General features: G+C 48.4%; 1 protein-coding gene across 1 annotated transcript; it reads left to right on the top strand.

Moving 5' to 3' along the window:
- Positions 1 to 261: 261 nt before the first annotated feature.
- On the top strand, positions 262 to 17,386 carry FIS1 (fission, mitochondrial 1). Its single transcript, XM_033170082.1, has 5 exons — positions 262 to 381; positions 9,547 to 9,679; positions 11,994 to 12,070; positions 15,002 to 15,107; positions 15,976 to 17,386. The coding sequence occupies exons 1-5, from the start codon at positions 337 to 339 to the stop codon at positions 16,071 to 16,073; spliced, it is 459 nt and encodes a 152-aa protein (XP_033025973.1). The 5' UTR covers positions 262 to 336; the 3' UTR covers positions 16,074 to 17,386.
- The last annotated feature ends 565 nt before the right edge of the window (positions 17,387 to 17,951 follow it).

Below are 17,951 nucleotides of genomic sequence, written 5' to 3' on the forward strand. Positions count from 1 at the left end.
GGAAACGCGAGGAAGCGCGTTTCCTTTTCCTCCAGTGAGCGTGAAGATGGAGGGAGGCGGCGGGAAAAGACCTTCCCCCGCCCTCCCCGCTGCCATGGAAACGGACCAACGCACAAACAAGCGCGCGGGGGCTTTTAAATCTCTAGGGGTTTCTCGGCGGAAGGGAGCGTGCGCAGGCGCGCGAGGTAAGGGGGCGTGGCTGAACTAAGGGAGAGTTGAAAAGGGCCGCCATAGAGACAACCTCCCTCTCCCGTCCTAGAGCGACCGAGTGGGATTTTTAAAAGTTCCGCTTCCGTCGCAACACCGCTTCCGGCTCTGCTTCCGGGATTGGGCGCGATGGAGTCGGTGCTCAGCGAAGTGGTGGCGCTGGAGGATCTGCAGGTGAGTCGGAGACTTTTTTAACAGGAGGAGGAGGTGCGCGGCGGCTGGGGGGGGGTCTCCCTCTTCTCCTGGCTCTGGTCGCGGGCCGCGAGATTTAAGTGGAGGTGGAGCCTCCAGGTCCAGGGGCAGTCTACCTTGGGCTGCTGAGTGCGGGCAGTGCCTTTGAGCTTCATGGAGTCAGCTGGGCTTGGACGGGCCTTTTGGCCCAGCATGGCCGCCCTCTGCTCTCCGTCCTGGTCGCTTCGTTCTTCTTCCCCGCGCGCTTGATCTAATTTTTGGTGGCTCTTCCTTTTTTTAAAAAAATGCACCCTCCTGCAACCTTTTACATTTGTGCTGTGGGTCATATGTCCAGTCTGAAGATGAGGTGGAGCCGGAGCTTCTTCTCCTCCAGCGGAAATGCTTCATGGTAGCGACTAGAAAGAGGGACCATTCTCCACTGAAGTGCTGGGCAGCCACTCCATATGGAGAAGGGAAGTGCTGGGAATGACTTGAGTGAATTCAAGTGAGGGAAAGTACAAAGCACCCAAGACGTTTCTGCCTGGCTTATATGTAGCATTAAACTATGATGCTGTAATGTTTTTTGCTTCTCTGGATGGAGGCTGGAGATTGAATAGCTTTTAAATGGCTAAAATGAACTAATGTAAAATTTGGAATGTGGCCCCTGGAAGATTGCCCACAATGCAATTTGGCCCCCTGGCTGGAAAAGGTGTGGTCCTCTCGGCACCCCCACCCCCACACTCTTTGTTAATTTTGTGTGATACGCAGCTAAGTCATGATCAGAGTAGTTCTACACTGGCTTAGCTGGATGCTACTGTTTATGATTATTAATATTAGCTACAAACTGGATATTAAATTATGTAGGTAAATTAATTTAGTTAGCTACTTATACTATACATAGACTTGTATATTCTCTATGTTTTGCTCTCCTCTGCTCCCTCAGCATGGTGTCAGTCAGAGAGCGCTCAAGAAAAAAAATGGGCTGGTTTCTCCTGTTTCCCTGTGATTGGTCATTTCCCCACCCCACCCTCCCTGTACACATTGAGGCAGTTTCATGGCAGTGACTTTTTCTGTTCTCCAATTAGGATTTCTGGACAGCAGGGGTTGCTGACAGCTGAGGTATATGCTGTATACGGGGTTCGACAATAGCAGGCGCCAGGCACATTTCGCGCCTAAAGGTTCTCGTATTTCTGAGCACCTCAAAAATCTGGGTGCCATTTTTTGTGCCTGGATTTTTACACTCAATGATTACTGGAATGTATGTGCTTTGAAGCCTTGAAGTATATGTTGTTGTTGTTGTTGTTGTTGTTTAGTTGTGTTCGACTCTTTGTGACCCCATGGACCAGAGCACGCCAGGCACTCCTGTCTTCCACTGCCTCCCGCAGTTTGGTCAGACTCATGTTGGTAGCTTCGAGAACACTGTCCAACCATCTCGTCCTCTGTCGTCCCCTTCTCCTTGTGCCCTCAGTCTTTCCCAACATCAGGGTCTTTTCCAGGGAGTCTTCTCTTCTCATGGGGTGGCCAAAGTACTGGAGCCTCAACTTCTGGATCTGAAGTATATGTTAAGCATAGACAATACCTTAAGGAGTTAAACAATAAAGAGTAGAGTGTTTTGAAGACTGAAGTTTGGTACCAATATTTTTATTGTAAACACCAAATTAAACCTGTACTAACAAATTCTGTTTAAAATGTGATATTAACAATGTGTCACTTACGTGAATTGCGTATTAGTTCCTGCTTATCAAAATAATAAATAAAAAGCATTAGCAGAAAGTATTGATCTGATGTGTAGAGACCTTTCCTATTCTGCTTAATTCAAGAGGGTTCTGGAAGCTTCTCTGTGTGAAAGAAACAAAGCAGAAGGTTCATGATGTTTGTTATTCCTTCAGAGACGCTGAGTACGGTTGGCTTAAACTGATTCTGTTATCTCTTCTGTCAAGGTCATGCTGACTATAAAAGTAGGGGCAGAAGGAGCCTGGGTTTCACTTTCACTTTCTATCTCTTTTCCTTCTGGTGTGGTGTTATATATACAGTTGTACCTTGCATCTCAAATGCCTTGGCTCCCAAACAAATTGGCTCCTGAACGATCAAAACCCGGAAGCAAGTGTTCCGGTTTCTGAACGATTTTTGGAAGCTGAATGTTCCGCACGTCTTCTGCAGCTTCCGGAACGCATTCTGTTTGAGAACCAAGGTACCACTGTATAGTTTTAAGGTCTTAGACTTATTACAAGTTGTAAGTTTTAAGTTAAGTCTGCTGTAACTGGATATCTTATTGACAGTGCCAATCCTGAATGTATTGGATTTATAACCATTATGCTCATTTGCCTTTCAGTAGCAGTAAAGCTCTGCTGGATTAAATACAATTGCCTCTGGTCTATTTTTTGGAAATCCCGCAACGTGTTTAAGTTTCTACTCTTCTAATTATAAATTGGTATCTGCTCTGGATTAATATTGAGTAGAATTTCATGACAAGGTGGTCTTCCAGATGTTTCTGAAATACAGCTCCCATCATTCTTGATCACTGGTCATGCTGGCTGGGGCTGACAGGAGTCACAGTTCAGCAACATCTGGGGGAACACAGGTTTCCCATTCCTCTTCTTACAGAAATACGGCATCCTAGAATGTGCCCTATGCTTTTCCCCGCAGTTCTGTATTGCAGTGAGTGTTTGGCAACGGATCTAAAGATGGGAGCAGTGCGTGCACACACCCACATCCTTGCTGTGAAGATGCTATGTGTACTGGATCCTCCCTTTAATCTGTCCCTGTGAGGAGGCATGTCACCGGGTTGCATAGTAATTGAAGCCTCGTGGTTATAGAAGGCAGCTTGTTAACAGCCTGCAATCAAATGATTCAGATCTCTAAAGGGCTGTCACATGGAAGACAGAGCAAGCTTGTTTTCTCCTTCTCCAGAGGGTAGGACCCAAACCAAAGGATTCAAGTCACAAGAAAGGAGATTCCGACTAAGCAGAAGGAAGAACTTTCTGACTGTAGGGGCACTTTGACAGAGGAACGGATTCCCTCGGGAGGTGGTGGACTCTCCTTCCTTGGAAGTTTTAAAGCAGAGGTTGAATGGGACATCTATTAAGGAAGCTTAGTTGAAATTCCTGTATTGCAGGGGATTGGACTAAATGACCCTAGGGGCGCATTCCAACTCTACCATTCTGTGATTTATTTGTGAGGAAGTGACTGGCATAAGAAGTAAAGCAAATCCACTAGGGGGCATCAAATCACTTCCAATAGCTCTTGAGCGCTTACCTGCCAAAGCCTAAATGTGTACACTTATGCATGCGTATTTTTGAATTCAGGGTAGTTTTCATTCCAGTAGGTACATTTAGAGTTGTAGCCTTACTTGTTTCAGAGGAGAGCATTGATTCCGTGACATTTTTTTCCGCCAATGAAGCTGCTGTTTTTGCAGTCTCTGAGCAGCAGTTTGCATTTACATTGAATGTGGTAACTTAGGAAAGAAGATACCATAGGTTTCTATGGCTGTGTGCAGTTGGAATTGGGCATTCAGGGTCAATTGAGTTGCTAAGGAGGAATTTCCAGGATGTATGTATTAGCGCCATCAACTTGGTTGTGAATGGCTGGCTCTTAATAACATAATTATCACAGTCTTGTGCTTTTTCTGCATCTCATTCCTCTCTGACCTCGGTGATAATACCTTGCCCCGCCTATTAACCTTAAGTACACCTGTAACCTAGGATGACATTTCGTACATGTGATGAAATGGACTATAGCTCACGAAAGCTTGCACCGTAATAAATTTGTTAGCCTTCCAGGTGGCACAAGATGCTTTTGTTAGTTGGTTGCAGCCAAGCTACCCCTCTGGAAATGGGAAATTCGCCAGGCTTGTATGTCTTACACAATGACAAACAATCAGGGTGGATTTTAAGTGACCACAAATAAGGGCTGGTTTTTCAGATTGGAGACTTGAATTGTGGTTTTGCTGTTCTCATTCATATATGGTTACTCCGCAACAATAGGTGCTAATGTTTTGTCATAATCACCAATATCGGCTTGCAATGAGCTATGCTAGTTCTGCTGGGAGTAGAAATACTGGCATGGTGAGGTACCAACAGAGCTTACTATAGTGCACAGGAACGCAATCTAAAACTTTTGTCCGTGGACCCTAGTTTCCTTTTGTATTGCAGAATTATCTGCATTTAAGGGAGCAATTGTGAAATTAAGCACGTTTTCCTGGCACACTCTTTACATCTGTAAGGCACTTACCCAAGTCAGAAGCAGGAGCTGGTTGATACAGAACAGGGAGATGCATCTCCATGACTTGGAAAGCAAATCTTACTATTGTTTATTGTTCAAACCATGAATATTTAGACTCCTTGCCCTTTGAGTGTGTGTGAGCGAATTATTGTATTTCCATGACAGTTTCCATTAACCTGGATCCCAAAGTAGCTTTGTTGTCGTTCAGTCATGTCCGACTCTTCGTGGCCTCATGGACCAGAGCACACCAGGCACGCCTGTCTTTCACTGCCTCCCGCAGTTTGGTCAGACTCATGTTGGTAGCCTCGAGAATACCATCCAACCATCTCGTCTTCTGTCGTCCCCTTCTCCTTGTGCCCTCAATCTTTCCAAGCATCAGGGGCTTTTCCAGGGAGTCTTCTCTTCTCATGCAAAGTAGCTTACATACAATCAGTTGCCATGATAAACATTACAGTAGAACATCGCACTTAATATAACAGAACATCAAAATTGCAATGGTTGGACTCTTGGGAGCTGCGCCTGTCAAGTCATACAATACTGTCAAGGAATCCACTGTTCAGTTTGGTGTCCCATGGTATCTGGAGAGTCATGTTCTCCCAAGCCCTGCTTTCACATCTGAACTGCGTTGACGTGTTTAAGAGTAGGGGGAAGCATGGATTCATTTGAGTAGCTGCAGGAATACTTAATAAAACAAACATCTTAATAATAATAAAATCCCCCTCCCTGAAATTTACTCACTATGGTGTGACCTATTTCCTGTGGTTGCTGCTGAGGGCTAGAGGAGAAGGATCCAAGAGACTTTGTTGGCTGTGACCAGGGCATGTGTGCTTGCCTTGAAACATACGGTAACCCAGTTTTAAAAGGAAACCTCCATTTAATACAGAGGCCTGCCTCTTAAAATGCCAGTGCCTGATCTGTGCGTGCATCTGGCTGAGGTAGCTGAATCTTGAGGTGCAGGAGTGGGAAGTGCAATTTCAGACTGTAGATGGATGGGTGTCATTTTTAAAGAAATGTTCCTTGTATTATTCTAATCTCAGTAGTCTAGAGCAGGCATAGGCAAGCTCGCTATCCAGATGTTTTGGGACTACAACTGCCATCATCCCTGACCACTGATCCTGTTAGCTAGATATGATGGGAGTTGTAGTCCCAAAACATCTGGAGGGCCGAGTTTAACTATGCCTGGTCGATAGTGCCTGTGAGATAATTAGGCCTGGAACCAATTTGGCCTGGGAGGCTGTTCCCGCCCCCCGCCCCTCCAAAAAACACCCACCACCCACCTGTTGTCATCTGGTGGGCAGATGTAGGGTTGCCATATTTCAAAAAAGGAAAATCCGGACACAAAAATCTCAAACAAAAAGAGACCTACATTTAATAAAATTTGCCAAAATCTACAGTTCCAGCATGGGTTGCCATATGTCTGGATTTCCCTGGACATTTCAGATATTTCCTCCCGGACACCCTTTTCGACAGCCAGATGCCAGCTATGTCCAGGAAATTCCAGACGTATGGCAACCCTAGGCAGGTGGGCAACTGGGCATGCCTTAAATTCTACCCTTGGCAAGGGGCGCTTGCTGTTGGCGATGACCGCAGGTCTGCAGTGATCAGTTCCCTATGAGGAGTGCCATGGCATAGGCAATGCCTAAAGGTGGAGGGATGCCATTTTTCAAATGCTCCCCAGGTGGTAGTATATCCTTTTCCTTGTAGGAAGATTCTGTTGGGGGGTAATGCCCCCCTCCAACCTTCTCCTTAAAGATCATGCTTCAGGTGGACTCCAGTCTGCAGAACCTTGTGCAATAATAAATTGGTGGAGGCTGGTACTGGTGGGAGAACTCCTAGCTCAGCCTCAAAGTATTTATTTTGGATGTCCTCCTCGACCTGCAGGGACTCACATGCCTTCTTCACTGGTGCTGGGTTCCAGGCGCTGTCATCCTATCTCTTGCCAAGATCCTCCATGGAGCCTACAGCAGACTCTGTGAGAATTTTGGCTTCTCAAGTTAATCAGTTTCATAATGGGGGGGGGGGACATGACTTAAATTGGTGTGGCTTTCCATTGATTTATTTCTCTCTCTTTCTCCCCTTACCCCTTGGTGGTTTCAGTCAATGGTTTTTACCCTGCTTGGATTTAATTTAGTCCATATACTACCAAGGGGACCTGGGCTCTACCATCACATCCTGCAAAGTGGGTGGGATCAGTGACCCTTCACCAGATGCTGCTGAGCCCCATCTCTCTTTGGTCCCAGCCAGCTTGGCCCAGTGGGGAATTGGAGGCTCCAGCAATGTCTTGAAGGCTATGGATTCCCCACCCTAAATTGAACTGGCAGAAGGTTCCATACATCCCCCTGCCGCCCCATTGCCTCTGGGCTTGCAAGTGGAAGGGTTTGCTTGTTGCTGACTCCTTTCTGCCAGCTCCCACCCCAAAGAGGACAAGGTGCTCTTCAGGTCTTCTCTTGGCCTCCTTTGGGTGTTTTCAGGCTTTTGAGCAGTGGTGTTGCAACCAGAGTGTTGTTTAAACAGTTCTGTTTCCTTTCCGATGAAATTAAAAGGGCGCTTTTATGGCAGGTGACGTCCCCTCCTTGAGCGGCTGTTTTTAGTAAACGTGGGTTTTTGAGCAGGCTTCTGAGAAGTCACGCAGCTACTTGGACAGATCTTTGGCTGGTGTTAGCCATCACTGCAAACCTCTTTCCACCACCGCCCCGCTAAAGGTCACATTGTTTTCATCGCGGGAGCGCATGATCGCTATATTTCTTTATATTAATTTTACTGATTAGCTGATAAAAGTACCCATAAAGTATCAGGGTGGTGTGCAGCAGTATGAAAATGTAAAAAAACAACAACCCCACAATTAATAGTAGTACGGAACAATCATTAAAATGACTGGCTACCCAATAAAATTGCAAACAACTGTATGGCCCTGTTTAAATTGGGGTGTGTGTGTGTGCGTGCCTTATACTGAGTGGGAAGATCGGTTCAGCTAGCTCAGTGCTGTCTGCACAGACTGCCAGCGACTCTTCAGGTTTTCCAACAGGGAGTGTGTCTCAGCCTTACTTAGGGATGTTGGGAATCAAACCCAAGACCTTCAGCCCGCAAAGCGGGCACTCTGCCATTGAGCTGCAGCCCTTTCCCCTGAACTTTCCCTTCTGAGCCCTTTTATGAAATGGGGTTTGAATGGTTCCTGTGCCTGCGGAACGAAGAGCCCCCTCTGACTTTCCAGCACTAAACAGCCTGGCAGCCTTGGGCGGCAGTTGGTGCGACCTGCCCAGACCAAATCCATTGATGGGAGACAAAAAGACCAGTGTCTGGTTTCGGAGGTGCTTGTTGTTCTCTTCTTGTTTCTTCAATGCTTGCGTAAGGCTTCATAGAAGATCCGGCTGCTAAGCCAGGGTCACCGGTTCCTGTTGGAGCAATTCCTCATCTGGGAATCATCTGTCCTTACTAGGTACTCAACGCTTTAAAATAATAATAAATCTCCCAACTAGTAAAGCTGAATTCTCTGACCTTTGTCAAAATTTATGTGCCTGTACATCATTCCTCTTGCATAATTGGTTCTGCACCCGTCCCTCTCTATTTCTGAAGTTCGGTGGTGAGTAGCCATGATGGCACCATCCACGCACAAGTACAATTTTTTTTTAGGGTGGTGGGTTTTTTTTTTTTTGTTTTAAAAAAGCCGCAAAAGGAAACTCTTGGATCTGCCAACCCTTTCGCTGGTGCCTTGCAGAGAAATGGCACCAAATGTTTGGAATTCCGAACTGCTTCTCCTTGTCTTGTCTTCCTCTCCTTCTCCCGCCATCCACTGCCAGTAGTTTTCTGTTGTAATCAGTGATATTTTTTTGGTTATTCCATGTTTGCTGAAGCTAAGCAGGTCTGGGGTTTGTCTGTTCGGTGCATGGATGGGAGATTGCTTGAAAAGTCCCTGTGAGTCAGTGCATCTTGCTCATCTGGATGAAGAGGGGTGTGAAATTCTTGACATTTGCATGGCTGTAATGTAGGCTGTTGGCACACCTGTGGCTCCACCCACTTTTGCTCCTGGCTCCGCCCACTACAGACAAGTGGCCTAATGGAAGCAGCTCTCCCATAGGCCAGAGCAGCATTCAAAACTCCCATTGTTCTTGGCGCATTTTGCGACAGGGAATCTCATTAGCGCGAGCAGTTTCTGAGCTCTGGGTGCAGTGCTGCGCCTAAAATTTCAGATTAAAACTACAGAGTGGAAGGAAAGGAGGAGCTTTTTCTGCCGCCCCACTTCCAGCTACTCTCGAAACTGGAGAAGAGACCCTCTTAAGAATATTAGGGGAGTGAGCAGGGGAAGGACTAGACCAGGGGCCAGCAACCTTTTTCAGCCGTAGGCCGGTCCACCGTCCCTCAGACCATGTGGTGGGCCGGACTATATTTTGAAGGAACAAAATGAATGAATTCCTATATCCCACAAATAAACCAGAGATGCATTTTAAATAAAAGGACACATTCTATTCATGTAAAAACACGCTGATTGCCGGAACGTCTGTGGGCGGGATTGAGAAGGCGATTGGGCCGCATCCAGCCCCCGGGCCTTAGGTTGCCTACGCCTGGACTAGACCATGTGAAAAATGAGCATAATATTTTAGCTGCAGTTCATTCATTTTCAGTTTTGTATTCTTGCTATAAAAAAGCGTGCCTAGACATTCCATTGTTGTGCCCGTAACATAGGTTTAAGGTGCCATTTAGCTCCTAGCTTTCATATCTCAGTTTCTAACACTGGGCCAAAGTCCCTTGTCACTCCTTCATGATCTATGGGGCCCGCTACCCACCCCCTGGTGGCCTACTGTGGCCAAGATCGTGTCAGTTTGACCCCTGCTGACGTATTGTTCTCAGAGAAACCTGTGAAATGGGTGGGCGAGGTGGGGCAGAAAGGCACATTTTGCCTTTCCCGGGAGACTGGTGGCAGCTTACCCATCCCTCTCTTCTCTTCCACAGAGATTTGAGAAGAAGTACAATGCTGAGGTGAGCTCAGGCAATGTCTCCAAAGGAACCACATTTGAGTACGCCTGGTGCCTGGTCCGCAGCAAATACAACGAGGACATCAAGAAGGGCGTTGTACTCCTGGAAGGTGAGCAGTAGATCAATAGACCAGAACATTCACCGAGCCACCTCCTTGATTTCTCTTGCCAAGCAAGATATCCAGTGAGCTGTTCCACCTAATCGCAAAGCAGTGGTTGAAACACCCACTCCATTTTGATTTATTTATTTGAGCTCCACAGTGTGTCCTTTTTGTACACTCCCGTTGGTTATTTTGTAGTTTTTATTACAAACATCCCAGTGCTTGAAACTAGCCAGGCACATATTGCACCTGGCTATCGACCGCTTGCAACCAAGTGAAGAAGCCTGAGTGCCAGAATGGTGCCTGACATCTCCACTATCTAGAGGTGCATGCCTGGGGATCCTTGGATCTTGACTGTTTTCACACACTAACGCCACATCCTATCTGTTATATTTTATTTGCGCAATCGGAACCAATTTCAGGAACCAAAATGCTTTTTCTGTGCAGCCTGAGCAGGAGCAGTGAACAACATTATGGTTAATTTGTTGTAGTTTGTCTTCACTTACCCCATCCCACTGTCCTGGTCACAGTTGTGAAGAATATTCTTAACTTGTGAATGGTTTGTGTTACCATGAAAAAAACACAGGTAGGAATGGGCCAATATATATGTGGACTGTCCCTGGATCAAGTGACTTTTCTTCTTTAAGTCCTCCAAGTTCTTAACCTAGCTCAAGGTTGTCATCGGAACTAGCCTGATGTTTCAGTGAGACTCAATCTCAGTCAGTCTGTCATTTGCAAAAGAAGACTTTACAGCTGTCTTACCCCATAAAGCGGGTGACGCTGTGGTATAAATCACTGAGCTAAATCTTGGGCTTCCTGTTCAGAAGGTCGGCGGTTCGAATCTTGGCGACGGGGTGAGCTCCCGTTGCTCGGTCCCTGCTCCTGCCAGCCTAGCAGTTTGGAAGCACATCAAAGTGCAAGTAGATAAATAGGTACCAATCTGGCGGGAAGGTAAACGGCGTTTCCTTGCACTGCTCTGGTTTCAGAAGCAGCTTAGTCATGCTGGCCACATGGCCCGGAAAAATTGTCTGCGGCCTGTAAAGCGAGATGGGTGCCACAATCCCAGAGTCGTCCACGACTGGACTTAACTGTCAGGGGTCCTTTACCTTTTACCCCAAAATGGCAACTAGGCATTCCATTTTGGCATTTACAACCTCGGTTTAAGGATCCGTTTGGCCCCTAGCTTATATACAGTGGTACCTCGTTTTACGAACTTCATCCGTTCTGGAAGTCCGTTCTAAACCTGAGGCATGCTTTCCCTAATGAGGCCTCCTGCCGCTGGTGCCCTTCCACCGTTCGGATTCCGTTCTTAGACCGAGGTGAAGTTCTCAAACCAATACACTATTTCCGGTTTTGTGGAGTTTGTAAATCAAATCGTTCTTAAACCGAGGTACCACTGTATCTGAGTTTCTAACACTGAAACATCGCCACCTGAAAGCACCTGCTCTAATAAGAAGAGCCTTGCTAGATTGGACCAAAGGTGTTTCTAGTCCAGCATTCTTCCCCCCGGCCCCATAGCCAATCATATGGCCTCCAGCAAGCCCGCAGGCAGGGCGTGAATAGCCCTTCTCCCCCAGCACCTGGTATTCAGCAGCACACTGTCTCTGAACGTGCATCTACCAAATGTGGCTGAGATTTGCCCAACCCTCTTTCACAGCCACCTGAACCCAGCACCACATTAACTGGCAAAGAGGTCCACGTGCCAATTATGCGTTCTGCGAATAAGTACTTTTCCTGCGTGGTTTGCCCTGAATCTGCTGCCAGTCAATTAATTGAGCAGCTCCACCCCCCACCCCCTGTTCTGCCATTATCTGTTGGGGAGGGGAGAAAAAAAAACCTTATTTCTCCGCATCATAAACTTCTGCTATGAGTTTCCCCCCACCTCCCTTGGAGTATCAAAGGATCTTTTTGCACTGTGGGGAGAGAAAACATTTTGTGTGTACGTGGCAGCAGGTGAGATGTCTCCTGTCCTTCCGTCTCTGCCACACACACCCCTTCATTTTGTGTGTGTGTGTGCATCTGTCCCATTTCTGTCCTTTCATCGGTCGGGCGTGACCTCCTTGGCACAATGTCCTTGCTCTCCCTGCACGGCAGCTCCCCGTACACTCTCTTGACCTTCGGCTTGCCAAAGTCCAGGCGCCGGGGTGTCGTTTGGGATTCGGTTGTCGGGAATCCAGGTGGGGTTACTCTAGTTACAAGTTCAGATTTTTGTGTGTTGTGTCTGCATGTTTCGTGGAGGCAAGTAAAATGGAGAAGCCCTCAGACCCATCTCTAACTAAACAGATATAGGTATACGTTACTCTCTTGACCCTTTCATTTTCAGAGCTGCTGCCCAAAGGGAACAAAGAGGAACAGCGTGATTATGTCTTTTACCTCTCGGTGGCCAATTATCGGCTGAAGGTAAGCCTCTGTTGGTGGCCCTGCCTGCTTCCTTTGGTTTGGACCCACTTATATTTGTACTTCTGTTGTTCAGGCAAGATGGGATCCAAGTGAAGCTTATAGTTAAAATCCACGAAAAATGTAACTTTTTTTAGGGAGGTAATTTCCTCTAAAGCAGCAGTGGGGTCACCTCCAGCTCTCAGGCCTTAGTAGGCCTCCCAAGCCTGCCTATTGGGGCTGTGAGACAGTTCAGTGAACCCACCCACCCTATATCGTATGTGATGTGAGGTGTAGGTCAGGGAAAGAACAGGCTGAAAGAGGGTCTGTCGGCCCCACTGATCTGTGAAAAGTCACATGCACAGTGCTTTGTGAACCCTGATGATCAGCCAGTTGTCGGCACTTGCAAAGCCCACAGAAGCCGTGTGGTGTAGTGGTTAGAGTGTCATACTACGACCATGGTGGTTGCTGTGGGGATTGCCTTGCAGGGGGTTGGACTAGATGACCCTTGGGTTTCCCTTGCGAGTCTACAATTCTGTGAAAGGAGGAGGCGGGAGTATCATGTAAGCCGCATTGAGCTCCATTGAGAAAATGGTGGGATATAGATATATATATATATATATATAAATGCAATAAATAAACAATAATAAATGTTTTGATTCCAAGTCATGTAGGCAAAAAAGGGGGTGAAAAATGGGTAAGAGTTTAACTAGAGAGCTGCTGCCAGTTGATGCAAACTGTACTAAGCTAGATTACCCAATGGTCTGACTCGATACAAGGCAGGTTCCTATGTTCCTGGTGTCATTGTGGTGTCAGGTGATTGACAGATAGACTCGCCCACCTGTTGAGCTTGGCCCCTGTGCAGGGGGCGGGGGAGATGATGATCTGCCCCCAAATCCAGCGCTCCACCTCTGCTCTGGAGGAGAACATCTGGCATCGAGTCAGTGGGACAGAGGCAAAGAGGGAAGGAAGGTTCAGATCCGTTCGTCCTTTCTTCAAAGTGGCATCAAGCAAGTGAGCTCTTCTTCCTCATTACCTCTCCCAGCTTCTGCCCCTTTCTCCCAAACTGGAACTGATTTGGCCCAGGGCTGCCAGTTGCTGATCCCTCACTTTTGTGCTTGGACAGCATCCACAGGGGCTACCTCCACAGAACTCCCCACATAGCATTTGCTTGTATCCTCAGGGCTCCGATGACTGAAAATAGAGAAGAGTAGCACCTGGCACTCGAGAGGATTCAATCAGGCAACTAGAAAGCTGGAGGCTGCATTAGGTCTTCCCCTGTTCCATCCTCTGTCCCCAAATCTCACTTAAGGAAAGCTGAGCTTCTGTTTTTCACCAGCTTCCTCCTTACACAGATTAAAAAACTTTAAAATGTTTTGCGTCCTGCAGATTTTTGCGGATAGGCAACGGATGTGTTTTCTCCTTGGGTTGCCAAATGGCGAGCGGGGGAGAGATCCTCAGTCAGTGTTTGAGACTTTGCCTATCTTTCACACTCGCTTCCCCCCCATGTGAGGGAGAAGTCAACTCTCCTGTCCAGGGTGAAAGTCCTGCATTTCCCGTTACTCCAGGCCCTTTCTTATCTCTGGCAGCTAATCCCAACTCCATAAACCTTGTCAAAACCAGGGTGGTGCCCACATGTATCAGTCGTAGCTGGGCCTTTTATCTGCGCGCTTTTATAGACTGCGAGAGCAGCAGATCATAACCCTCTTCAGTCACGGGGCGTGTGTGTGGAGGCAACGGGGCGAGATAAGCAGGAGCTTGGGCCCAAGGGGAAGGAGCGGTGCAAAACACAGCCGATCTTAACCGTGCAATCCTGCGCAAGGGAGTTCCATTGTATGTAGTGGGTCTCACACTGTCTAGGGTTGCAGCCCTGAGAGTGTCGGTGCAAATGATGGCAAGCTGCAGTTGATTGCTAGGGTCTGGGTTGTGCTACTGAGAATGCACCCTCCATTCTGTTCTGGGACTCCCCAGTCCTGCAGAGCAGTTGGGGGCACATGGGGAGAGGGAGTTCCATTGAGCAGCCATACACTAGCAGAACACCTTGGTGGGATGCTGCCCTGGATTCCCCCCCCCTTCAGATCCTGTCCTTCTCAAAGCTTGTGGCAGGGGCAGGGAGGCTCAGACCCAAGTGTGGCCCTCCAGGCCTCTGCTTGGCCCTCAGGATGCTCCCTAGCCACGCCCCTTACTCGCTCTGCTTCAACACCCCCCCCCAAGTGTTTCTTGTCTAGCAGAAAAGTGTCTTTTAATCATGCCTCCTGCCAATGGTCATATAGAAACTAGCCTACTCTACAGAGGCGGCGTTTGTTGTTCCACCCACCTCTGGCATGTGGACTTCAGAAGGTTGCTCAAGCAGCCACCCCTCTCCCCCTCCCCCTCTATATGGGGTTTGCATCTCCTGTGCAGGTTAAACTCCTTGCCTTGAGCTAAAAGGGGGAATGGGAGAGCCTAATGTCCTGAGGCAGGAGACTTTTGAACTGTCCCTTTTGAATTGCCCCACCCAGTATTTATTTTATTTATTGAATTTATATACCGCCTTATACCCGGGAGTAGCCTGAGAATCAGACGGTTGCATGTTGTTTGTTCCTGTTTTCCGATCCTTGGAGACATCCTACCTTTTGAATGTGGAGGTTTCATCAATGGACTTCTTTTCTATGAATGTGTGTGGGACTTTTGAAACCCACTTTGGCAGCTGTTACATAGTTTGGCTAAGGTGCTCTGTGTCTAGTCTGACCACAGCCATGGTCCGCATTGTTGGGTGACCCTAGTTCTAAGTGCACATAACTCCTTTCCCCCCACCTTCCTTGACTCCCCTCAAGCCTCCATCCAGCTCATCACTTGCTTTTTCCAAAGCACTTTCTGATTCCCTCCATTTCACTCCATCTATGGTGGGCAACAGGGTACTGCACACGATGTCCCCAGACACAGGTGCATTAATGCTCTTCTGTCTTTTCATAGGAATATGAGAAAGCTCTGAAGTACATCCGGGGGCTGCTGAAGACGGAGCCAAGCAACACGCAAGCCATGGAACTGGAGAAGCTCATCAAGAGGGCCATGCAGAAAGGTTAGGGGGCCAGGAGTGGGGAGCGCAACCCTTTCCCTCCCACCTTTTAAGGCTCTGTTCAAACACAATAACTCTGATCCCAGTAAACCATGGTTGGGGCATTTCTCCCAAACCAAGTGATGACTCCACATAGGAAGCTGCTGTGTCTGAGGCCTGTGTCACTCTGCTTAGCTCAGTGCACTGACTGGCAGCAGCTCTCCAGGGTTTCAGGAAGGGAATATTTCCCAGCCGTAGCTGGAGAAGCCTGGTCTTGAACCCCGAGACATTTCTTCATGCAAGGTTTGTGGGGATCGCCCAAAGCAGTTTCCCAGTTTGGAAGCAATGGGGGAAATGTGGTTTAACAGACCAAGGAGGCTTTTTGTTTTTAAAGTGCGTAGGAATGGGGAGAGTGCAGGGACGCTCTTCATAATTCCTTGCCCAACAAACCATCGTGCTTTGGACATGTAAACGAAGCCGATGGGTTCAGAGAGCAGAATGCATTAAAACATCCAACCATCATCGAGCGCCTTTTACGAAATGCCTCGCTAGTATTTCTCAAGGGAGACGGGAAGGCGTTTCAACAGCTCTCAAGTACCAGCGACGAGGACCGGGTGCCTCGGTCAGATAAGAGGGCACAGGGATCCCTTCTGCACTGGCAGAGGCCAATGAGAGGGTGATGGCCCTCAGCCTGGGAGGTGGCAGCAGCTATTCCTCCACCTCCTCCTCTGAAAAGGTGGTGATGGAAAAAGTTGGTCTCCATGGCAACCGGGTTGGTCCAGCCCCCCTCCCGCAGGCTGCAGTCCAAAGATCTCTTGAGGAGCCTCTCAATCCTTAACTAGTGTTCCAGGATGACGCCTTTCTTCCCTCTTCTCTCTCTCTCTCTCCACAGATGGCCTGGTTGGCATGGCGATCGTGGGCGGCATGGCTCTGGGCGCGGCCGGGCTGGCTGGTCTCATCGGCTTGGCCATCTCCAAATCGAAACCTTAACTGGCTCGGTTAGGGGGGTGGCGGGGTCCCGCCCCCTTTTGCACCCGGCCAGAGCAACGTGGCCTTTGCAACTCACAGCTCTAACCCTGCAGGGAAAATGAGGGACGATTAAAAACATGCTCGGCAGCCACTAACCCGACCCCGATTCCCGGACTTTCCCCTCCCCTCCTTCTGTGAGGCCAAAGTGACCCTATCGGTAGAAGGCTGGCCAAATAGGAACATGGGCGCGCATGGCTGGGGGCCCTTCCAGCTCTCAGTCGCCCCAGCCCCCCTGTTGTGTAACTTCCTTTAGGTTCCTTGCCTACGCTTCACCTATCACATGCTGGTGTGAGGAAAGCACACGGGTTTCTCCCCGCTGCCTGCCTTTGCTGCCTCTCGCTTGTCGTGGGGCTTGGAGATTTCTCTCAATCTGCGACATAGGATACAAAATGCCAGGAAAGGACATCATTTTGAGAAGACTACAGTTGGATTGGGTGGGGCGGGGGGAAACCCCCCTTGTCCTGCAGTGTGTGGCTTAGCTTCTTTTGCTGTGAATGATGGTTGAGGAGAAGGCTTTCTGGGACAGAACCTTTTCCTCACTGTCAGACTGTGTTTTCTCTTACACTTACACACACACACACACAGATGTGCCTCCCTCTCTTCCTTCCATGCACAGTGCCTCCTGACCCTCCTAGCTCCGTAGCAGCACTGGGTTCCCTCTAGAGGAGCCTGTGGTCCCCTATATTTTTGTTGAACTCCCGTCAGCCCCCAACAGCACGGGCGCAGCAGTCAGGAGCGATAGGAATTGTACTCCAGCCACATCACTGGAGGATCATAGGTGCCCCCACTTCTTCTTTGGGGCCTTCCTCTGCCTAGATAGCTATCTTCCGTCATCCCCTTATTTATTTGGTAGAGCTGGTGGGGGCTGCCAACATGAGAATTAGGTGCACCTCTCTTGTCTCGCAACAGATAAAGAGAGCGAGATTCTTGGGAGATGGAGAGGAAAAACAGCATAAAAGGAGGACACTCAAAGCAGCCTTATATTGGAAAGCGTCTGATTCCGAGCTGACAGGGGACGGGTTCCTTTTTTAGGTTGGCGAGTGGAGACCCAACACCAACCCTATGGTGTGGCTTCCTTCGCGCAAGGTTGACGTTCCAGTGGCCGTTCAGAGACTACAAATGTATTGAAAACACTTCTCTCTTCTTCCTTCTCCTCCTCCTTTCTGGAAACTTAATCTCCCTGCTCACTGAACAGGTGCTTTTATATGGTTTTCTAGCCTCTGACTGGTGTGAGGCAGAGATGTGAATTAAAATAAAAATACAGATGCGAATGATTTTGGTTGTCTGATTTGCGCCTCTCGCGAAGTTTGGGCACCAGATGTCCTTAAGGCAGTGAGCTGTTGTCCAGTCCATCCTGTTTATGCTGTAGGCCGCCACTGAATTTTCTATGTTTTGGGCCAGTTAGGAATCAATTAGACCATTGGCCCATCAGCTGTTGATGCTGCCTGGCAGCAGATCTCCCAAGGTTTCAAACAGGGTGCCTTATCCTGGCCCTACCTGGCGATGCCAGGGATTGAAGCTGCATGCAAAGCAGATGTTGCACCACGGGAGCTCCAGCCCTTCCCCCTATGGCCAGGGTCTCCCTCGATAATGAGCACCCAACAGCTTGCCTTGAACTCTGGATCCTTGGCAACACCATGCGTCTTAATTGCTGTATGACAGCTCACACCCAGGCAACTTGCACCCAGGCAGCCCCAAGTGATTTTCAGAAGTGAGCAAGATGGCTAATTTCACATTGTGGAACAGCTGAAACCTGGCTGCTGTGCATGGAGATGTTGTTTGCCAGCATCCTGGCAAATGCCTCTTGACCTAGTTAGTGAATGCAGAGGCCTACACGGT

This window comes from Lacerta agilis, chromosome 14 (genome assembly GCF_009819535.1).
Source record: "Lacerta agilis isolate rLacAgi1 chromosome 14, rLacAgi1.pri, whole genome shotgun sequence".
NCBI classification, from domain to species: Eukaryota; Metazoa; Chordata; class Lepidosauria; order Squamata; family Lacertidae; genus Lacerta; species Lacerta agilis.